Raw genomic sequence first — 22,193 nt, forward strand, 5'->3', positions numbered from 1 at the left:
ATATATATATATATAGGCTCTGAAAGTACCCAACCAGCAATGTCACCATTCGAGTAATTTAAAGTAATTTTTTTAGAAAGTAAATTGAATATTAAATAAGATACTTTCTAAATATTTCGCCCCCTTATGATAATTTTAGGATCTAGTTCGAGGTTTCTTATTGGCACAATCCCTAATGATTAATTACTAATCTCAATTCCAATCAAGATTTTATAGTTAAGCCATCCCGAGTTGTCATGGATCCCAATCACTTAGTCAGTAGATATAGTTGACTCAACCTAATCAAAAGATTCTTGTCAATCATGGATTTTGTTATCGAATAGAGCATTGTAGGAATGTAGTAAAGCTTGCCAAAGTAGTCAATTTTGAGCCAACCTTGGCTAAAAAAAGGCTTCATACCCCATTGAGCATCTTATGGCTCACAACTCATGGGCTTAGCTATTAGGAAACATTCGGACTTAGGTCATAACAATAATAGAATGACATCATCAAAGTCAAGCTAAAACATGGTTAAGGGGAACATGCCAAGTTCTTTTTGACAAGATATTTTTTATTGAGGTCATAAAGATACACCTGATGTGAATATTAGCTCTTTGCAAACTTTGTTCAAACCTAAGTTTGTCTCCTTGGAAAACTAGTGCAAGTGATGAATGGATGGTTGCTCTAAAGCATAAAGCAACCAACAATTGCATCCGCTTTTTAGTTTTCACAGTATATTTTTGTTTTCTATTATTTTATTAACAAGGTTTGTGTTTGAGTGGACTTAGTTTCGATAATGATTTTGTTTTAAATATGTCACATCAAGAAATGAGCCTGGAACATATTTTCCTTGGAATTTGAGAAGACCTTTATGATAAGATCCCCTTGATTATGATATTCAAATAATCAAACCCAGCATCAGGGAGAGTTCATTGCAGATGGAAACTTGAGCCATTTGCAAATGCATTGTCATATATTTTCTTAAAAATTTACGAATGGAGTTACTACCACAAAATTGCGATAAATTAACCGGTTCAACTAGTGAACTTTTCCGTAGGTGACTTTTGGTGATTCGTGGCTCATGCAAATTATTAATTATTTCTAAAGGTTCGAGTCCTAAGGTTGGGACTAACAGCTTGACGCTATAAGAGTGTTTTATGGATGCCCTGTCATATTATAATTTCAAAGTATGCAGTGTTCAACAACATATATAACACATGGCACACATTCGACATGCATCCAACATATGTCAAACATGCCAAAATTATAATAAATAAATGACAAACATGTGTATCTAATATGCAAATTAGGTGTCATAGGTTAGATAAAATAACGATGATGGGAATAGTAGAGCTACAGAAAATTGAAGGGAACAAGAGGCTTTTGATTTTGATATAAATAAATAAAATATAAATTTAATAATTAATCACTTTATATTGTATCTTTTTATAATACTTTTATTTTTTACAAAAGACAATAATTTAATATTATATGAAATAGATTGTATGCATGTTATATTTATTTAATTTGCACAATTATTATATCACACTTAAATATACAATTACTACTCCTAAGTTGATTTCATTAGCAATGATGTCTCATGAAGTAATATGAACTCCTGTCCAAAGTTCAGTTTTGTTATTCCAATCGCACGGAGTGAAAGATTACATAAAAAATCAAATAGATTTTCACATTTGTATTTAAGAGAAAACACAACCTACTACAAACTAAAACTAGATCCCTGCAACTTTAACCCTTTTTAGTAGGTTGCAACTAGCATAAGCTAAATCATCATCCCAACCATGAATTTCCAATTTAGTAGGGATAGAGTAAGCTTTAAGAAGATAATACTTGGATTCAATTTATCCAACTCAAACTAGAAGACAAATCCAATTCAATGCAATTTGACCAATCCCTTAAGGGATTTTCTTTTAGGATACATAACATGAGTCCACAACAGAACATCTTCAATGATTGAAATAATATAACATCAGCTTTGAAAGTAAAATAAACCAAACTGGCCCAGACAAACATATACGCATCTACCTCAGCCAGCCAAACTGACTATCCCAGCCAAATAAGTTGCAGTAGAAACAATTCGTTGATGAGTTTTGATTGTTTTATGCCCCAAACAAGTCCAAAATTAAAAAAATAACAATAAATAAATAAATAAATCCAAAAGTCATCATCATTGGACTTTCGAAACTATTTAGGATCAGCCTTATTATTTAACTTTCTTCATTCATTCTTCTTAGTATTAGACGACATGCTAAACTCTTTTTGCACGGTTCATACAAGCTCTAACCATGATATGTTTTTTACATTTTTCCTCCCTATCCTTCTATATAATATTTATATAACACTCATAGAAGCATCTTTTGCCCCTTGTTGTATATGGTAATTCATTTAAGTCTACTTTTCACTACTTTATTTCAAACTAGGGTTTCATCCATTATCTTTCTCATATAATTTTTTCTCCCGCTATCTTTTTCAATTGTACCACACATCTATAATACATTAACATTTTTATTTCTACCACACCTCGTCTAAAATTAACTTCCTTGATACCTCGTCTAAAATTGACTTTCTTGTTGTATCAAGATCTATAAAAATGATTAGTCTAACTATAGTTTTGTCAGTTAATATCTTCAACCTCCATAATATCATTTTATTTATTGCATGGTACCCTTTCATCACTTCTATATTTTAACCACCGACTTAATCAGTTTACTGGAACGACAGTTTTAAGCCCAAAAAAAAACTTCAAAGTCAGCTTAGCCTTACCATCTTATCACAAAAGAGAGTTTCCATTAAAGTTTGAAACCTTACAAAAACTATTTATAAATAAGCAAGCCTACCGTAGTTGTAGGCGGTAATTTTTTTGACAAGGGTTGCCTCTCTCCCATGGAAGCTCCCACGCATATCAAGGTGATGGCTGAAAATACAGAACTAATTCAAGGTAAATAAAGAAAAGAAATCCACCAAAAAAATTTATACTGATTGATTACGTACATATAAGTCCTGCAGACATCTTTTGAGGGACTGATACTCCAGCAGATGGCTTCTCATCATCAATTTCATAAAGGGATTTCAGCTCTGCAAACCTAAACCACAAATATTTCAAGCTAAACAATAAACAAGCCTCATTGACGCAGCATCATTAACTCCGTCAGGAAAGCAGCTCGATGAATCTAAAAGAACAGAGACATTTCAGTAACAAACGCTTAGATGAATTAAGGTTAATCTGGTTTACCACCAGGGGCATTTTATTAAGGGAAGATGCTCGTATATTTTTCTCAAAGTAATGCTTATTCACATTAATATATAGTCCAGAAAAACAAAAAAATAATGATAAATTCATATAAACTTTCAATCCATGCTAAAAACTGGTCAGTTGCATGCACGCTCACATATCATCGTTCAAAACAACTTAAATAACATGCATTCATGGTCCAGAATATATCAATTCAACAAACAGGTCCATGTGTGCGGCTCCAAACTAAAAAGCAGACCACAAAGGAGTATGGTCCGCCCTCATCAACTCTCCCCCCAAAACAAATAAAGGGACTTATAATAAATAATATAGATGCCAATATAGGTTTTTAATCAGGGCTGTATGCATTACTAGATTTTAAGCTAATCAAATTAGCAATGATGTTTGGGAATAGCTTAAGGTTGACTTTCTGTGTTGGCCGAACATGGATTGTTAATTAATTTAATTAACTAACCCAATCTCAGAACGAGTTTGGAAGATCTTCCCATTAATGAGCTGAACATAAAAATATTTGCACTTTGCAATAGAATTATATGAATATATGTAGCGAATGTCTATTACCCCTTTAAGTGGAAAAAATCCATTATTACATGACTGACATTTAGCAATAGAGCCAACAAGACAATAAGCGATCAAACTTTTAATTAATTCTCACAAATGAATGGCCTTGAATCAAAGACAGTATGGAATAGGGGGAAAAGATGATTATATATTCTTAAATTAAAATCATTCCAGTATATATAACCATAATGTTTCATTCGAACAATATACTTTTGTAAATCATTAAATAAATATATCACTTAAACCACAATTCATACCATCTAATACAATGTGTGGCCTACGAAACTGATAGGAAACACTTGAGTTCCCAAGTGTTTCTCACCAAAACTGAAGTTGATCCAATGGAAACTGCTGTCCACAGCAGAAATACAGCAGAAATCTGTTGTTTACAGCAGAAAAACAGCAAACGACAAGGAAATCTGAGAGAAAACTCAAAGAAAATACTTGTATTCCACTTAGACGATGAATAAAAGAGCAAGATACAATTGATCCTCAATTCGAGAGGAGGATCGATCTCTCCCAAATCTCTAGACGCAGCTAGAGCCCAAAGAAACCTAAATCTACGAGATCTCAAATTTCAGCCAAATTCAAGATGATCAAACCCTAGGAAAATCTACTATTTAATGCATACAAATCAAAAGGAAATCCCTAAACAGTCCCTACATTCAAATTCCCCTCTTAATTTCCCCAAAAAAGCTTCCTATTCGGCTCCCGCAAGGCGTGCGGTGCGCGCGGCCTTCGCCCAGGCGAACAAATCGCCTGTTTCGCGATATTCGCCCGTGAACCGGTCCCGCCTGGACCGGCTGGACCGGTCCACTGGACCGGTCTAACACACTACTCTGTTTGTTAGAGAGGTCTAATAGACCAAGACTTATAATTTTAATTTTAAGGGGTTTTACATGAGTCTTAGTTTGTCAAATGCAGAATGACCTCTAATAATAGGTCATGCAATCCTAAGCTTTAGATCAAAGTTTGAAAATGCACATACTTGGAGGAGTTTTCTTTTTGTGAGGCAAGGTGTAAAGCTTCTAGGTGTGTTGAAGCATAAGCCTTAAATTAATTAAAAATATAAAAAATAAAGCATTTGAGAGTAATCTTTTTTAGCACTCAATAAAAAGTAACAACATAAAGAATTTTTGCTTGGTCTCTAAAGCCATTGTAAGATGAAAGCACAGTGTAGTGTCTCCCCATACAAATCTGAGTTGACTGAGACATTCATGAGATATGATTGATAGATAAACAGCACCTCGCCCTATGTGATATCTACTTCTAAATAAAAATTTTAGTTCACAAGGTTTCATGGACGCCATGTGATTCACATGACTAAAAATGAATTAAATCCCAAAAATAGTCCGTCGACTATTTGCATGTGGCCAATTTAGCCTCATAGTATCATATTTCTCCAATTTAGGCTTCGTTTGGGACAACTTTCTAACTGCTTTATAAAACATATTTCTAGTATAAAAAATTTTTGAACTTGAAAATTTTTAACTAAAATACTGTTTTAGAAAACAGTAAGAAAGTTGTCCCAAATAAAGGCTTAGTTCTTTACTTTGCAAAATCAATTCAAAAGGGTTCATGCAGAAATTTGGATAAAAATTGATCTTAATTTAGTCCTTAGATTACACAAATTATCCCAATTTAGTCTCAGAGAGACCATTTTGGATCAATTTTGTATAATTGATGGATTAAATTGGAGAAATGTGATGTACTGAGACTAAATTGGCTACATACAAATAATTGAGAACCATTTGATATTGTTGCTAAATGCTTACTAGCGATATTTTGCGATAAGAGTTTATGCACATCCTTAGTGTTAATTTCCTTTTGTTTTTTGTTTTTGAATATCACTAAGTATCTGACTAAAATATCTACCAAGATATTTTTCTGATTTCATGTATATTAATTTTGCTGTATGAAACATAGTAATAAGCAGTCATAACAACTTGAAAATTTTATTTAATACGATTTTTCTTTCCTATGTTATATGAACTTATTCATTAAGTATTTATTTAATTATTTATTGAAAAACTTGTACCTGAAAGGCTTGTTCTTCTCACTGTTGTCTTACGTATGCAAAATAAACGGTGTTGAGAACAAAGATGACTGGATGGTTTAAAGCCTGTAGCTACTTCTTATTTTTACTCAGTTCTTCTAGGTCTATCATATGCACTTGTGTATGAATTTAATTCTTGTAAGCAATTCAGGAGTTTAATAAGTATGACAAGGAACCTAACAAGTATATCAAGCAATGGACGGGTATAAAGCCAAAGACTGGAGCACCATACTCATGCGATATTGGATACGAGCGCTTTCTTGGGCCTGAGGTTGGTTTTATCTACACAGATTTTTTTAGCCGCCATATGCTTTTGAAAGAAATGGTTCAGGATCATATTTAGTTTCTCTCTCTGTGCGTTTGGGACATTTTTCTTGTTTGGTTTGAGAAATCTTTTAGTGGTTATTACTTAATAAATGCTGATAATTGTCACATAACTGCTAGCATTTTGTATGCGCACATAAATTTTGCTACATTTCTTCCCTGTACTCTCTTATGAATTACCTGATTGCTAGAAATGGATCTCTATAGCTCTTTCTTGATTATTGGCCAGTATTGTGAAGTATGCATGTATATGCACTTTGACTATTTTATAAACAACTAAATTTTAGAACTAGTCAAACTAACAATCTCATAAAACTGCCATTATAAAAAGTAATGCAAAATACATAGGATCAAGAGAAACTTAAAGTATTATGACTACTGTTCCTCCATGTGGAGGAAAGTGAACTTACATTCAGACGTATGCTATAAGCCCATAATATTAAAATCACCTGAGGAATTATTCTGTCTGGCATGGAATCTAGTAAATTTGAGAGGATGGCGAAGGGCTTTTATCGATTATTGTCATGATGAGAAAACACTAGCTAAAACTTTTATTCATTAACTAGATAAACTTATGATAAAATTTGAAGACGAGCAAACTTGAATCATCAACAACCTCACTCTAGAGCAATCAAATATAGCATTCATGAATACATGTGCATTATCACAAGGAGAAGAAATAACTTGAGTAACTGCAAGAGCCATAATAGGCTGGCATATATCTAACCCAAACATAACTATAAATGTATCTTAAGTTCTAACACCCAAAGTAGATGATGCTATAGATGAAGCAGTGGGATACTATCATCCAACAAATATCATCAACAATAAGTGAAGACACTAATTAAAAACATATTCTAGAGTAATATCAAGAGCATTGAGTATAAGGCTCTAAAAATGATCATGAGTATTGACAAAAAAAATTTTTGCGTGTCCATACTATTATCAAAAGAGTCAATTATACTATTAGGAATCCTAGAGGTTTATTTCCTTGATTTCATTAGAGCCTTAGTCATGTCCAAAAATTTGCATGAATAGGAGGGTAAACCTTCAAAATCTACTTTTTGCCAGTAGTCGCTTGAGGAAGTACTAATCCAAACCTCTTGAACCAAAGGGGCAGAAATACTTATCTCAACAAGAACATGAGTCATAGGTGATCGAGGGAGTCTAGTAGTACCAACATTCACTTATATTAGTTTGCCAAGAATTCAATTCAAAGAGTAGTGTGGGCTGATTGATGCAGTAAGCCTAGAGATGGGTCAAAACAACCCAAATAGGGGTGATAGAGGGTTTCTCAAAAATATCTAATTATGGAGACCACTTTAGAAAATGCATTTATAGATCACTCATACATTGATTAGGCCAGCCCCACAATAAATATGAGAAGGATAACAACGATCATGGTGCTTGAACAATGCATGGGGGCGCACTCATTTTCTACATAGCAAAATGGAGTAACTCTTCATGTATTTAGATAGATAAGTGTACATTAAGCCAAACCAATATATATATATATATATATATATATATAATGTATAAAGTTAAGGCTAAATAAGTAAAATGAAAAGGTGTCTCCTAAATACTTGCAATGAGAGAATATCGAGAATCAATGTGTTAGTGGAAACTTTGTAAGTATATTCTTCACGTCATCATGTTTTCTAACCTCATCATGGGATCTTCTAGTGTTGGCTCAAGAAATATGGTACGTTGGTATGAATCCCACTTTTGCAGATATAGGATTCCATCTTCCTTCGATCAAATTGTAGTTAACTAGATTTTTCCTGAGGTCAGTGTCAAGGTTTAATTAGATCTGAGTCCTTACTTCCAATGAGTGCAAGCACTCATAGTTAATTACCCCTCTAAACGCATAAGAGAGAACTCTCGATTAAGGATGAATAAATTTTAGATGTTTTAGTCTCAGTTGTGGGGAAAATGGAGGTAAACCTGATCAAGATCCCATGGTTTTGTCATCCCGCGTACACCGTAGGTTTCAGTCTACCAACACTAACAATCATTGAATATAGTATCCAGAGAATCTGATTAGCAGTCATGGGTTGCCTCCTCTTAGGGATCCCAAATAGACTGAGATAGTTAAATATAAATTTTAATTTTATTGGGGTTGACATCTATTAGAATACCCAGAAGTTAATTTGGTTTGGGAAACTTCATTTAGAAGTTACCCAAATGTTTGAATTGAAGCGGGTCTTACATCTTCTCCGAAAATTAGCCCGGGTTTTTGAATTTGGGTCGGGACTTAAGGTTTTCATTGAAAGTGGCTCGGAAAGCGAGTCTTATGACTTCTGGTAAACGAGATTGAAAGCTAAACAATGGCAAGTTTGAAAAAAGAGGTTGGTGAAGTTTACCAGCGAGTGAGGGAGTGAGGCTCGACAAGGAGAGATGCAGTTGGAGTACATCAAGGATAGATCTTTGTGTGCAACAATGAGACTGTTGATTTGCAAGGGAGCAGCAGAACTTAGCCTTGGAAGCTTGTTTACCTTTATGAGGCATCATGAGACGATGAGATGTAGAAGGCTTTCAACAAGGTAGGGATCAATGACTCGGAAACCACCAATGGATCAAATACATTTACAACACAATAGAATAAGAAACAACTTTCATTAATTAAAGCATCAAAATATATTAAAAGGGCTTCCAGTCTATATATCATCAAGACACATAATGTACACCATATACGCTAAAGAATATTATCCTCAAAAGCACAACAACCTAGCATGAGCATGGACTTTCTTAAAAGAAGTATCAAGTTACCCAGCCCAAGTCCCTTGTTCATATATGAAAAATGTCATATAATAATAGACAAGACTATATGTTTAGTAGACAATGCTGAGCTAATATAATAAACAATCAACCACTATGCATTAGCCATAGCAAAATATCATTATCATCAAAGTTCACAAATATCTATGATGGATCAGAGTTCACGAATCAGAGGATAACATGTATATATGGTCATAGAATCAAATATACAATCAGATATGAAAAACCCCACACTTGAGATAAGTCATGTAAAAAAAATATGCAATCATAAAGAAAATTGCATCATAAACTTATAAATTCTCAAGTATAACAATCACCTCCTTCCTTTCCCTCATTTTGGTTATTTCAAGGATGCAAAAAATCCATTTGATCAGAAAATTTGGCTGTCGATCAAACTGGTTCGAATCAATTAGGGAACACGTCCAACCAAGTTGAGCCGAATCAGTCCCTGATTTAGTCATTCTATGCATCTTAAGTTTCGTACTTCACATTAAAAATTGTGGCCGAAAAAAAGATGGTTTTTAATGATCCCAACAATAAGCTTGTACGGTAACTTCAGCAAAACCATAACATAGTATCGCAACTGAATACAACCTGACTTAGTTAAACACTTAACAATAATTATTTGACACTATTGTGTAAATTTAACTTTTCCGTAGAAACACACTTCTGCAATCACCTTGCCAGGATAATTTGAGGCATTATATTCAAGCTTGCTTACTACTATTTTCATTTGCTATAGCAAAGCTGACTATAGGTCATATATACAACCAAAAGTAGGTTTGGCATTGCGCTAATGGTCATGGAGAATTGCATTTGCAATCCGTCATGCCCAAGCATGATCATAACATTGTTCAGACAAAAGTGCTTTCTAGGTGACAGAAATATGACAGTCAAACCAATATGAGTAGATATTTCCATTGAATTTCCAACATTCCATGAAGTAGTAATCATAAATGCTTTCAAAAGATAATGCCAAAACTTAAACTGGATGAAAAATAGATAATGGGGATAATTTTAATTGGCAACTTTTCTTTTCAAAGGTCAAGTGTAAGAATATATGACCTTTTAACATGAAAATCCAAATAAAGGGTCGTGTGAAAATATAGAATAACAAGTAAATGGACAGAGTTCGAGTTTCCACATTCAACCCACTATTGGAGCAAGCTGAATACATCACCCGCTACTATTGATTTGAACTGAAAACATCACAGAAGATCTTATATCCCTTCATCCCATTTCAAAAATCCTATTATCATATTTACATTCAATAAAGAATTATCGTTATTCTTCTTCCAACTCCTTTTCCCGCATGTAATTCAGTTAAACGACAATTTCACAGCTAATATGTAAAGAGATTCAAGCTCACATGCTTCAATATCTTAAGTATGGGTAACAAATATCTGATTTCTAACAGATCCACTTTTGGCTTGAAATGATTTCTTCGTTCCAATCATATTGATTTTGAGTAGTTCAGCTTAAATTAGCTTGATTTCAATCCGTCTTGAACTTGAAACAAGCCAACTTGAATTTTTTTTTTAATGGACATTTACATATTTATGATAACTACATATTAAATTGATAAAAATAAAATATTTATATTCAAGCCAATTATCAGGCCAAGCTCAAAATTGACTCAAATATCAAATCAAGCAAAATATTTGGCTCATGCCTTATTCAATTTGAGCTTAATCCAAGCCATAAATCAATTTAATATCCATGTTGAACCCTCAACCCTTATATTAGGTACAATATATATGATGTGCATCATAACATAATATCAGACACAACTTTTAAACTACGATTGTCATGTTGATGTAGAAAAATATCAAAAATTGAATAATCGCATGATCAATTTCAATGTTACCTCGGGTGTTGTAGTTTTATCTCCTGGGGATCTGCTGATTGCATCATTGCCATAACAAGACGAACATACCTGGATAAGAATCTTATTAGCAAACCACAAAAATTAAAATGCTTCAGGAAAAATACATACATCAAAATTTTAAACGGCATATAATAGTCTTTTTTATAAAACTTTCAAAGTCAAATCAAGATCAAGGTATGTCTTGTACTTATTATCGTCTTAATTTATTTTTAAAAATGTAATAAACAGTTCTCCTCTAATGTAGACAACTTTCAAGCTTTATTATATTACCCTTATATGCACTAATTTTATTCATCCTTTATAGATCATATTCATAACCTGCAAAATGACTATAGGAAATAAAAAAAGCTTGATCCTTGTGGATAAAGCTCCTACTAATGCAAGATCTGTGGAGGATTGATGCAAGCAATATCACTACTACATTGTAGAAGATTGTTTTTATGACTAGAACCTATATCGTCCAGGGCACAATGGAAATGAAAGAAACATCGAGCCTCGAGTATTTTTTTTAGTGCTTCAATAGGAGTATCCAGTTTTATAAAAGGAACACCAAGGGTAGTCCTGCTACTATCTCTCTCTAAATAGGATCAATGATGGTCCTTCTAGACACCAATATAGTCCAGCTTTTAGAAGTACCATTTTTTGATAATGCATAGTGAACAAATTATTCTGACTCATCTTCTAGTGGTTGGAATGAAGTGTTTTGTATCAAAGAGAATTAATGGTGACTAGACATCGGTGGATTGGAGTTCAGCTATTTTTTTATAAGCCTAGCTAAAATTTTATTCCTTAGAAAAACGAATAAGTTGTTTCTCCCTTTGTTTCACTATTTTAGCCATTCATGCAATTGGGGATCTTCATGGTCATTGATCTACCTACTCTAATGATTATTTAGAAATTTGTAATTGAATTTGTTAGTTTTTTAGCATATTGTATGGATAAAGTCACTTCGGGTTATCATGACATGTCATAAATGATTAGTACATAAAAATTCTCTTATCATGAGCTTGAAGCCTTTCGATTCCAAAAGTGAAGTTTAAATAAGAGATGGTGGAATCATGACCATCTCATCAATTCAATTTTCCAATTTTCTTTTTACATAAGTTTATCTCTCATATTCTTTTTTCCTTTCCATATTATCCAAAAAGTATTCTTCTTTCCATGGTTAAAAAAATTTATCCTCTTTTCCTGAAGTCATATTTCATAGATCAAGTCATCATTTTAATCTATAATATTTCCCATATTGCTATTATAAATTAGGAAAATATGGAATCAAAGAGAGGGTTTAACTATGGGAGAAAGAAAAGAAACTATCTTCCACATAAGTGAGAAATCATCCTCATTATTGGAAAATGACACTACCATAATAGGAAGAAAATTCTTTTCGCCCAATGATATCTTGCAACTTGCAAGTTTCTTGTTTAAGGATTTTCCTGGGTGATGGTTTGCTTTAGCATTAATACTAGACTCCCCTAAGAATTATGATCGGTAGACAAAGGCAACAAAGTGGAAAAAGAGAAAAGAGCGCTAATAATAAATTAAAATGGTCAATAGTACATGGAAAACAATAGCATAAACTCACCGAATTTCAGATTCCTTCCTCTCACGTATGCTTATCTACTAGAATGAAAGTATACGATCAATCAAGCAAACATTAGTGTTACAAAAAAACCAACTAGTAATAAAAGTTCACATAAATACCTCACTTCCATTTAGTATCTTAACTTTTGCTAAGCGTGCAACCAAGACAAACCTTGAGACACCACCTTTAGTGGTATCAGCAATGGGATTCTCAGAAAGCCTGACATCCTTTCAAATATACAAGTGGAACATCACAATGGAGCTTAGATAGGCTACAAGCTGAAATGCATGCGCTCAGATTAAATATTCTTCTTCACATTAAGGAATAAAGGAAAGAAGCCTTGGGAATGCTTACTGCAGTATAAACTACTTTTGCATGTTTTTTTTATTTTATTTAAAAATCAACTATACAGAGATTCTTTTGAGGAGCTAACCAATCCTTCTAAAGTGCAATTGCACAAGTTTTTTCTGTGCAAAAGACAGACTGGCACAAAATCATATAGTTGTAATTGTAATAAGATGGCATGCTATGATATGACATCATAAGCACGTTGTGGAATGACAGACAAATAGTGGTGCAGTTGAGCCCAATACAAAGAATATACTACAGCATAAAGAGAATCACAAGGAAACTTGAGCAAATCAAAAAGGCAAAGTTCTATTGAAAACCAATCTACCAGTTATAATTAGCTTTTGCGTTTGGTTTCAGCTGTAAGAATAAATTATCTCAGGGCACCCAATAATGTTGTGAAGTAGCTCTAATACCAGAACCATTTCGCCCAGAACATAAATAACATGCTCACAACATTAGATGGTTCTTGCTGTGTCTGCTGGCATAAACATCTAGGAATCATATTAAGTAGAAAAAAGGCAATGACATGAACAATGCAAACTTCTTCATGCAGCCGATAAATATACTTCATAAAAGGTAAAACACCAGCAAGTTGTCTCATAGTTCTATGTTTAGAATATCCTATCATCAAAATGGAGTGGGGAATCTACAAAACTTAGCAGCTCATTGCATTTTTGGAACACCATTTACTGGGTTTTGTCACTTGTTATAAATATAATTATAAAACAAGAAGTTTAATAATATTTATATCTGCAAAGCTATCAACAGTCAGTCAGTCATCCATAATCACACACACCAATCAATATCCATATATGGATATGTATCTCAAATATGTGACCATACAATCTTTCTACACCGTCAGTTAACTCCAACAAGATGTTTTCATAGCATTACTAATGTTGTTGTTTGTGTGATTACACAATTTCTACCAACCACTCCACCTGTATATATTTAATGCACTAGTAACATTTACCTTACTACATTTTGTAATAACCCAAACTGGCCAAACCAGGTCTCCTATGGACCAGATCGACCCCGAGGCACGTGAAATCCCCTGCAATGCCCCTTCCCCAATCGCGTGAATCGCGATTTCACTACTTGTCTAATTTTCTCGCCGACAACTTCCCGCCTTAAGGAAACAAAACATAGGGCTTTGCTCCATCTCTCCTACTCCCTCTCATAGCCGCCACACTTCTCTCCTCTCATCTCTCTCACTCTCTCCCACTCTCAATCCTTCAATCGAATCCTCGTCTCCTCCTCCCACTTCAGTCGACAGCAGTCATTGACAAGCATTTTCCCTTATTTACTCTCCTTCAATAATGACCTTTCTTCCCATTTTCTCCTCTCCTTCCTCCTCCTTATGTCCCAAGTTCTATTGATAATTATTCTTTCTTTTATAATGTTAAGCTGGATTCGATTGGTGTTAATTTTGTTTGTAGTCATGAATTTTTATTATAATTGTTTATGGCTTACATTTGGAGAAGCGCTCTATTTACGATTGATATTAGATTAGATTAAACCCTATGCTACCTAGTAATTTTATTACACATCAAACAACAACAACATCAAGCCTTGGTCCCACTACGTGGGGTCGGCTACATGAATCATTTTTCGATAATTTTATTACACATCGTAGATATTTTATTAATCTAGATTTGCTTTTGAGAGATTTTCAACTTTATTGTTCACTTCACGTAACTGGTTGGACGAGGCATCGCAGACCGGCATGTGGAGCTTGGGGCGTTGGACGAAACAAGCAAAGGCGAAAGTTTTGTCCGGCGTTCAATTGGGTTTGCTCAGCACGGAACAGAAAAAAAGAAAATGAATGTGAGCTTCTCTTCAGTTTCTATCTTCCTTTTTATTGATTAAGTCGCCGCTAAATGATATTTTTGAACACGACGGTGTGGGGCCAACTTGAAGGCAGCATTCTTGAGAAATGTGTCTATTAGATTTGAAATCATGGCAGCACACTTTTTTTTAATAGTTGACTCTTGATTATTACTAAAAATATACTTACAATTTAAAGAGTTCAACTTTTCTATTTTTTTAAAGAGAAGCATATTGCTGTCATGCAATAGCTTAAAAAAATGTTGCTTATCTTTCTTTTCATGAATGGATGGATAAATCTTATAGCCATTATCAATTTTAATATTATTTCAGTTTTCACACTCTTCCGTATCTATTTGATAAAAAAAATGTTATTCATTAATTAGCATAAGAATTAAATACCATGGATACTCCACCTTCAGGCTTCAATGTAATCTGTCAGCAATTTTCGTAATAAAAATTTTAAGTGTTACAATGATGATTGCTCCACTATCATCAATGTGGTCGATTTTACTTGCACTAAAGCCACATCCTTCAAGAATTATGTTCCAACCTTCATTGTGCCATAGCCGTCTTTAACAAAAAATTTCTTACAACTACATTTCTTATTATTTTTATCAATCAACAATCCCTCACAAAAAATGTTTGACAACAAACACTCACAAAACTCCTCAATAGCCTCCCTCTAAAACCCTAGACAACTCCTCCTTAAATAGCCCTAGAACACAATAATATAAATAAAACCTTCCTAAACAATTTAAAATATGAGTTCGGAAACATTCCAAAACAATTAAACAAAATTTAGGAAACCTTCCTAAATAAATTAAACATAATTTAGGAAATTGATAGGAAATACTTGAGTTCGCAAGTAACCCTAAGGTAATACTTGAGTTCGCAAGCAATCCTAACCCAAATCGATAAACAAACAGCCGCAATACTGCTATCCACAGCAGGAAAACAGCAAATCCAAGGGAAAAAACTAAGAGAAAACTCCACAAGGGACTTGTATTCCACTAGACGATGAAGTAAAATAACAAAGATACAATTGTTCTTCAATCCGAGAGGAAGAACAACTCTCCAAATCTCCGGCAATGCCAAGAGGCCAAAGCAAAAGAACCCTAGATCTCAAATTCCAAATCAAATTCAAGATGGAAACCTAATTCTATCATTACTCCCTAATTAAGGCTAAAGGAATGATACAAATTCCCTAAACACCCTTCTAATTCAAAATTTTCCTCCCAACAATGTGTTTAACTCATGCATGGGCCCACCAAAGCTTCCAGCCCCCTCCTCTGCCTGGTTCTGTCGGGCTCTGGCCCGCCGGGTGTAGAATCGGACCGGTCCTGGTTGGACCGGTCCAGCCGGCCCCTCCTTGGCCGGCATAACATTACTCCCCTCCCAAAGATTCACCTTGTCTTCAAGGTGGAAGGAAGGGAATTGATCCTTCATTCTTTCAAATGGCTCCCACGTCGCATCGAACTCGGGAAGACCTTTCCATCCAATCAGCACTTCTTTCTCTCCCTGTTTATCTGATCTGATGCCTCGTAGCTCCAGTGGTTCTAATATCATTTCTAACTCCTCAGTCAGGGTCTCTGGAAACTCCATACTGCATGCTCCCTAATAGCTCTTCTCAACTGGGACACATGAAACACTAGGTGTATGATAGCTGATAGGGGCAGCTTCAGTCGATATGCCACTGCCCCAATCTTGCCCAAGATTCAATAGGGGCCGAAGTACCTTGGTGCCAATTTCTCATTCCTCCTTCTCTCCACTGTCCTTTGCCTGTAGGGACGTAATTTTAAGAAGACCTCCCCACTTCAAACTGCATGTCCCTCCTGTGTGAATCTGCCTGTCTCTTCATACTTTGTTGTGCCCTCTGCAGATGTTTCTTCAACTCTTCTATCACCTTATCCCTTTCCTCCAAGTACTGCTCCACTGACGAAACTGGTGTGCTTCCCTTCCCATAGTGCACTAAGTGTGGGGGGTCCTCTGCCATACATCACCTTGAAAGGCGTCATTTGAGAAGCAGAATGGTACGAGGTATTGTACTAATACTCAGCCCAAGGTCACCACTTTGCCCACATACGTGGTGTTTCAGAGGCAAAACACCTCAAATATGTTTTCAAGTTCAGGTTTACCACCTCCGTTTGTCCGTCTGTCTGTGAATGGTAGGCAATACTTCTCTTGAGAATCATGTCCTACATTCTGAAAAGCTCCTTCCAAAAGTGGCCAAGGAACATTTTGTCTTTGTCAGACACAATCGACTCAGGAACCCCATGTAATCTCACCACCTCCCTGATAAATGCTGCCGCTACTGATACTGCGGTGTAAGGATGTCGTAAGAAAATAAAATGAGCATACTTGCTAAGTCGGTCCACTACTACAAAAATGACTGTGAATCCCTCTGAGCGGGGAAGGCCGTTAATGAAGTCCATAGATACTTCCTCCCACACTTTGTTTGGAAGCGCTAATGGTTGAAGTAGCCCTCCTAGTGTCATCGTCATGTATTTATTTCTCTGGCACACCTCACACCTTGCCACCATCTCTTCAACATCCTTATACATCCCCTTCCAGTAAAGCTCCGCTGTCAGCCTTCTGTATGTCTTCTGTACCTCTGAATGCCCCCAAGAGCACTGCCGTGAAATTTCTGTAGTAAGTGGGGAATGTGTTCTGATGTTTGTGGCATCACGAACCACCACTGATGTAACAACTTCTCCCCCTCCAAATAGTACCCCGAATGGCTACTACTATCCTTCCTCAAGTCTTCCTTGATCTTCTTCAGCTCCTCGCTCTGCAGGCTTTCTTCTTTGATGGCCCCCCAGTCAACTATTAGTGGTACCGAGACTGCCAACTCCTGAAGTTCCCCGACACATCTGAATAAGACGTCAGCCGCCTTATTTTCCACCTCTGGTCGATACTGGATCTCAAAGTCATAGCCCAAAAACTTTGACTGCCACCTCTGATGTTCCTCGGTCACCATCCGTTGTTCCAACAAGTACTTCAAACTCCTCTGATTCGTACGAACAATGAAATGCCTACCCAAGAGATAAGGGCGTCATTTCTGAATGGCTAAGATGATGGTCATCAGCTCTCTCTCATATACTGACTTCAATCGAGCCCTGATCGATAGCACCTGATTGAAATAGACTACAAGCCTGTGATCCTGCATCAATACTGCTCCCAAGTCATACCCTGATGCATCAGTCTCCACTATGAAGGTCTGGCTTAAATCTGGAAGAGCTAACACTGGAACTATCGTCGTGGCCTTTTTCAGTCTCTCAAAAGCCTGTGTTGTCGCCTCTCCCCATAAAAAATTGTCCTTCTTCAGTTGCTCAGTCAAAGGCCACGCGATGGTACTATATGCCTTCACAAACCTCCTGTAATAACTAGTCAGATCTAGGAAACCCCTCAACTCCCTTTTCCTAGGCCTTGGCCATTTCTACATTGCCTCAATCTTGGACTGGTCGGCTGCCACTCCCTCATAAGACACCACATGTCCCAAATATTCCACCCTAGACTGGGCGAAACTGCACTTCTTTAGGTTAGCTTTCAGCTGATGCTCCTGTAGGATCTTAAGAACCTCCTTCAAATGCTCCAAGTGCTCCTCAGTTTGGTTGTACACCAAAATGTCATCAAAAAAGACCAACACAAACTTCCTGAGGTGTTGCCGGAACACTCTGTTCATCAAAGACTAAAACGTAGCAGGGGCGTTGGTGAGCCCAAATGGCATCACCAAGAACTCATAATACCCCTCGTACGTCCTGAAGGTCGTCTTCTGAATATCCTCCTCCATTCTGATTTGGTGGTAGCCTAACTTTAGGTCCATCTTAGAAAACACTACTGTTTCGTGCAACTCATCTAGTAACACGTCAATCATCGGAATAGGGAACTTATTCAGTACTGTCTCCTTGTTCAAAGCCCTGTAATCCAGGCAAAACCTCCAACTCCCATCCTTCTTTTTGACTAGTAGGACGAGGCTAGAGAAAGGACTCACGCTGGATCTGACTATCCCTGCCTCCAACATCTCCCTGATCAGCTTCTCGATTTCATCTTTTTGAATCTGGGGGTAGCGGTAAGGTCGGACACTAATTGGTGACACCCCATCTTTCAGAAGGATTGCATGCTCCTGCTCTCTGGGTGATGGTAAGCCCTGAAGTGGCTGGAACACCTGCCTGAACTGTTGTATGAATGGTTGCACCACCAGTGGAATGTCTCCCTCATCCCTCATACTAACCCTCTCCAAGTGCTGCAACTCCATCAGATATCCACCTCTCAACTCCTGTATGGATCTTATCATGGATTTGAGAGATACCCCAGCCTTGGTTAGCCCAGCATCACCCTGAATCGTCCTCCTTCTTCCTCCCATCACCAGTTCCATCCTCAATGTCCCCCAATTGATATTGGTCTCCCCCAATGTTTGCAGCCACTTCATCCCTAGGATGACGTCAGTACTCCCCAATTCCAAGGGAAGGAAATCCTCCCTCACCTGGATCCCCTGAATCTTCAGCACTATCCCTATGCAAACTCCTCTACCCATTTCCACCTTTCTCGTGCCCATCATTATCCCATAGCCTCCTGTATCCACTAACTCCATCCCCAATAGCTCAAAGATCTGGTTGGAAATGAAATTGTGGGTTGTCCCACTGTCAATCAACACCACCACCTCACGATCAGCTATCTCTCTTTTCACTTTCATAGTGTGGCTCGGAGTGAATCTCACTACAGAGTTCAAAGAGACTTCTGTCACATCCAGGTGAAGCTTCTCCTCCTCCTCTTCAAATCTGCTCCCACCTCCCTCCTCGTCTTCCTTGTCTTCACAGAAAAGGAGAACCTGAAGAGTTCGGTCCTTGCACATATGCCCCGAAATGTACTTCTCATCACATCTAAAGCACAACCCCTTTGCCCTCTCATCTTGCATCTCCTTTTCTGTCTTCTTTTTGAATTGTCCCCCGTTTCCCCTCCTCCAGTTTTCTCCTTTGGCCCTTCCTTCAAACTCCCTGGTGCTGCCCCCTTTGACGGTAAGAAAGTGGTAGTCATCCAGTATGACCCCACTCAGTAGTTTCCTCCAGCCCCTCTTTCTGATTTCTTCTAATCTTCCACCAATTGTACCAGCTCCATAGCCTTCCCTAGATTCCTCAGCTCCAGCACCCTGATCGTTGTCCGTATCTCTGGTTTCAGCCCCTTCATAAAGTTCTCTTTCAGACCTGACTCTGAAATATGATCCAATCTACTAGCCAAGTACTCAAACTTGTCCCGGTAGTCTGCCACAGTCCCCTTCTGAGTCAATACAAAGAATTGCTCATAGAAGTCTCCTCCCCCGTCGGCTCGAAAACACATCCCACTGATAGCATGCCAAGATTTTTCCTTCCAAACACAAACCCGCCGCTGTCAGCTTCTCATCCTCTGTCAACCCGTTGACATCAAAGTATCACTCCACCTTGTAGATCTAGCCATGGCCGTCTTCACCCTCAAAGACGGGCATCTTCAGCTTCCTCACCCGTGGGTCTCCCCCGTTTCCCTTGAATCCTCCATAACCTCCCATTCCTCGAAGAAGAGGTGCTCCCCAACTGTCACGATCTTCCCTCCGGCGATTATACCCGAAACATTCATCGTATTCCCCTCTCCCTTCAAAATCAGTACCCCGATGATGAAATTCTTCCATTCTCCCAACGAAATCAGCACCCCTCCGTTCATTCCTCAAACTCATCTCTTCTCTATAAAGTGGTTCTAGAGGTGGCATGCGTCTTCTCCCTCAATGACCCCCACTTCCGGATTTCTCTTCCCCCTAAACGGGTTCGGATTCCCTCACACGATGGCCTCCGATGGTCTCTTTTGCTTCCGATGTAGTAGGATTGGTCTTCAACTCCAACAGTTTCTTCAGCATTTCTTCCATCACCGTGAATTTCCCCTCTATCCTTTCATTGTTGGAGGTAATTTGAGTTTGAAAGTCAAAGAACTTTCCCTCCAAATCTAATTTTAGTTGACCGATCTCGTCTTCCAAAACCTCTACCTTCTTCCCGGCCATCTCTCTTCCCACGGATCACAATTTGATAGGAAATACTTGAGTTCGCAAGTAACCCTAAGGTAATACTTGAGTTCACAAGCAATCCTAACCCAAATCGATAAGCAAACCGCCGCAATACTGCTGTCCACAGCAGGAAAACAGCAAATCCAAGGGAAAAGACTGAGAGAAAACTCCACAAGGGACTTGTAGTCCACTAGACAATGAAGTAAAATAGCAAAGATACAATTGTTCTTCAATCCGAGAGGAAGAACAGCTCTCCAAATCTCTAGCAACGCCAAGAGCCCAAAGCAAAAGAACCCTAGATCTCAAATTCCAATCAAATTCAAGATGAAAACCTAATTCTATCATTACTCCCTAATTAAGGCTAAAGGAAGGATACAAATTCCCTAAACACCCTTCTAATTAAAAATTTCCCTCCCAACAATGTGTTTAACTCATGCATGGGCCCACCAAAGCTTCTGCCCCCCTCCTCTACCTGATTCCGCCTGACTCTGGCCCACCGGGTGTAGAACCGGACCGGTCCAGCCGGCCCCTCCTGAGCCGAAGTAATAGAAATCTTCCTAAATAATTAAACATAATTTAGGAAACCTTACTAAACAATTAAATACTTCCTTAATAGTATAAACATAATTTATGAAACCTTCCTAAATAACTCCCCTTGATTAGGAACCTTCTAAATATCTTTCCCTAGGCCCCACAAAGTTGCCCCTGTGGCTTATCACAAGCATAAAATTCACAAGTGTAAAAGGGATAACAAAGCAATGGACATATTCAATAAGATGAACTCACCACCAAGTTAGGAAAACAGTTCAAAGAATCAACAAATGCCAAGTCATCAATTTGATTAGAGCCTGAAACATTATTTTTATTTAGTTCAGAGAAGAATCAATGCAGCATTTTCAAAACAAATTACAAGATAAAAAGAAAGTCCTAAAATAGCAACGCAACTGCCTCTGAATTACCTAGAAGAAGACATTCCAGTTTTTCAAATGGGACATAACATGTATCTTGTAAACCAGGCAAAGAACGATTAGTTGGGTAGAATATATGAGTCAATTTGTTCTTGTTCAGATGAAGCTGTTCCAACCTGAAAAGATAACAATACATAAATAATCATCCAAAGTTGTGGGTGAACACTTAGAGTATCAATCTTCATACCTTCTTAATTTTGCAAGCTTCAAAACTTCCTCCCATGAACAAATGCAATTGTTTTCCAGATTTAAGAGGCGCAATGAATTAAACCCTTTGATATTAGTAATGTCCGATTCAGAAGGTAAAAGCTGGAAGAAAAAAAAACTCAATTTGTTAGGCCTGAAATGTTTCGTAACTTACAATGCATGTAAATTGAATGCTAGCTAGACTGCTCTCAATGAAGCCGTAAGGCACAATAATTTCGTATTAATTTAGAAAGAACATTACAAGTTGAAGGTAATGTCGCATCTGTAACATAGTAATTCTACATAGACCAAGAATTGAATTTTTTTCAGCCATAATCATCAATCAAAAGCTATCTTGAGATTCAAACAATGTGAGACTAACTCATAATGT

At 36.9% G+C, this 22,193-nt stretch overlaps 1 protein-coding gene across 4 annotated transcripts in view; it reads right to left on the reverse strand.

Moving 5' to 3' along the window:
• Positions 1-22,193, reverse strand: part of LOC110116287 (tubulin-folding cofactor E) — a 71,809-nt gene that overhangs the window by 13,835 nt on the left and 35,781 nt on the right. For 2 of the 4 annotated variants that reach the window (XM_028694951.1, XM_020849809.2), the window contains exons 6-13: positions 21,804-21,925; positions 21,608-21,732; positions 21,435-21,496; positions 12,562-12,669; positions 12,443-12,477; positions 10,840-10,908; positions 2,992-3,083; positions 2,838-2,914 (exon numbers count right to left, since the gene is read on the reverse strand). In XM_028694951.1, the coding sequence (XP_028550784.1) occupies positions 2,838-2,914; positions 2,992-3,083; positions 10,840-10,908; positions 12,443-12,477; positions 12,562-12,669; positions 21,435-21,496; positions 21,608-21,732; positions 21,804-21,925 (690 nt within the window). Of the gene's footprint in view, positions 1-2,837; positions 2,915-2,991; positions 3,084-10,839; positions 10,909-12,442; positions 12,478-12,561; positions 12,670-21,434; positions 21,497-21,607; positions 21,733-21,803; positions 21,926-22,193 lie in introns of those variants that run through there. The other 2 variants (XR_003700751.1, XM_028694952.1) reach the window with 2 other exon arrangements.

The sequence above is a fragment of the Dendrobium catenatum genome, unplaced genomic scaffold, assembly GCF_001605985.2.
Source record: "Dendrobium catenatum unplaced genomic scaffold, ASM160598v2 fragScaff_scaffold_601, whole genome shotgun sequence".
Lineage (NCBI taxonomy): Eukaryota > Viridiplantae > Streptophyta > Magnoliopsida > Asparagales > Orchidaceae > Dendrobium > Dendrobium catenatum.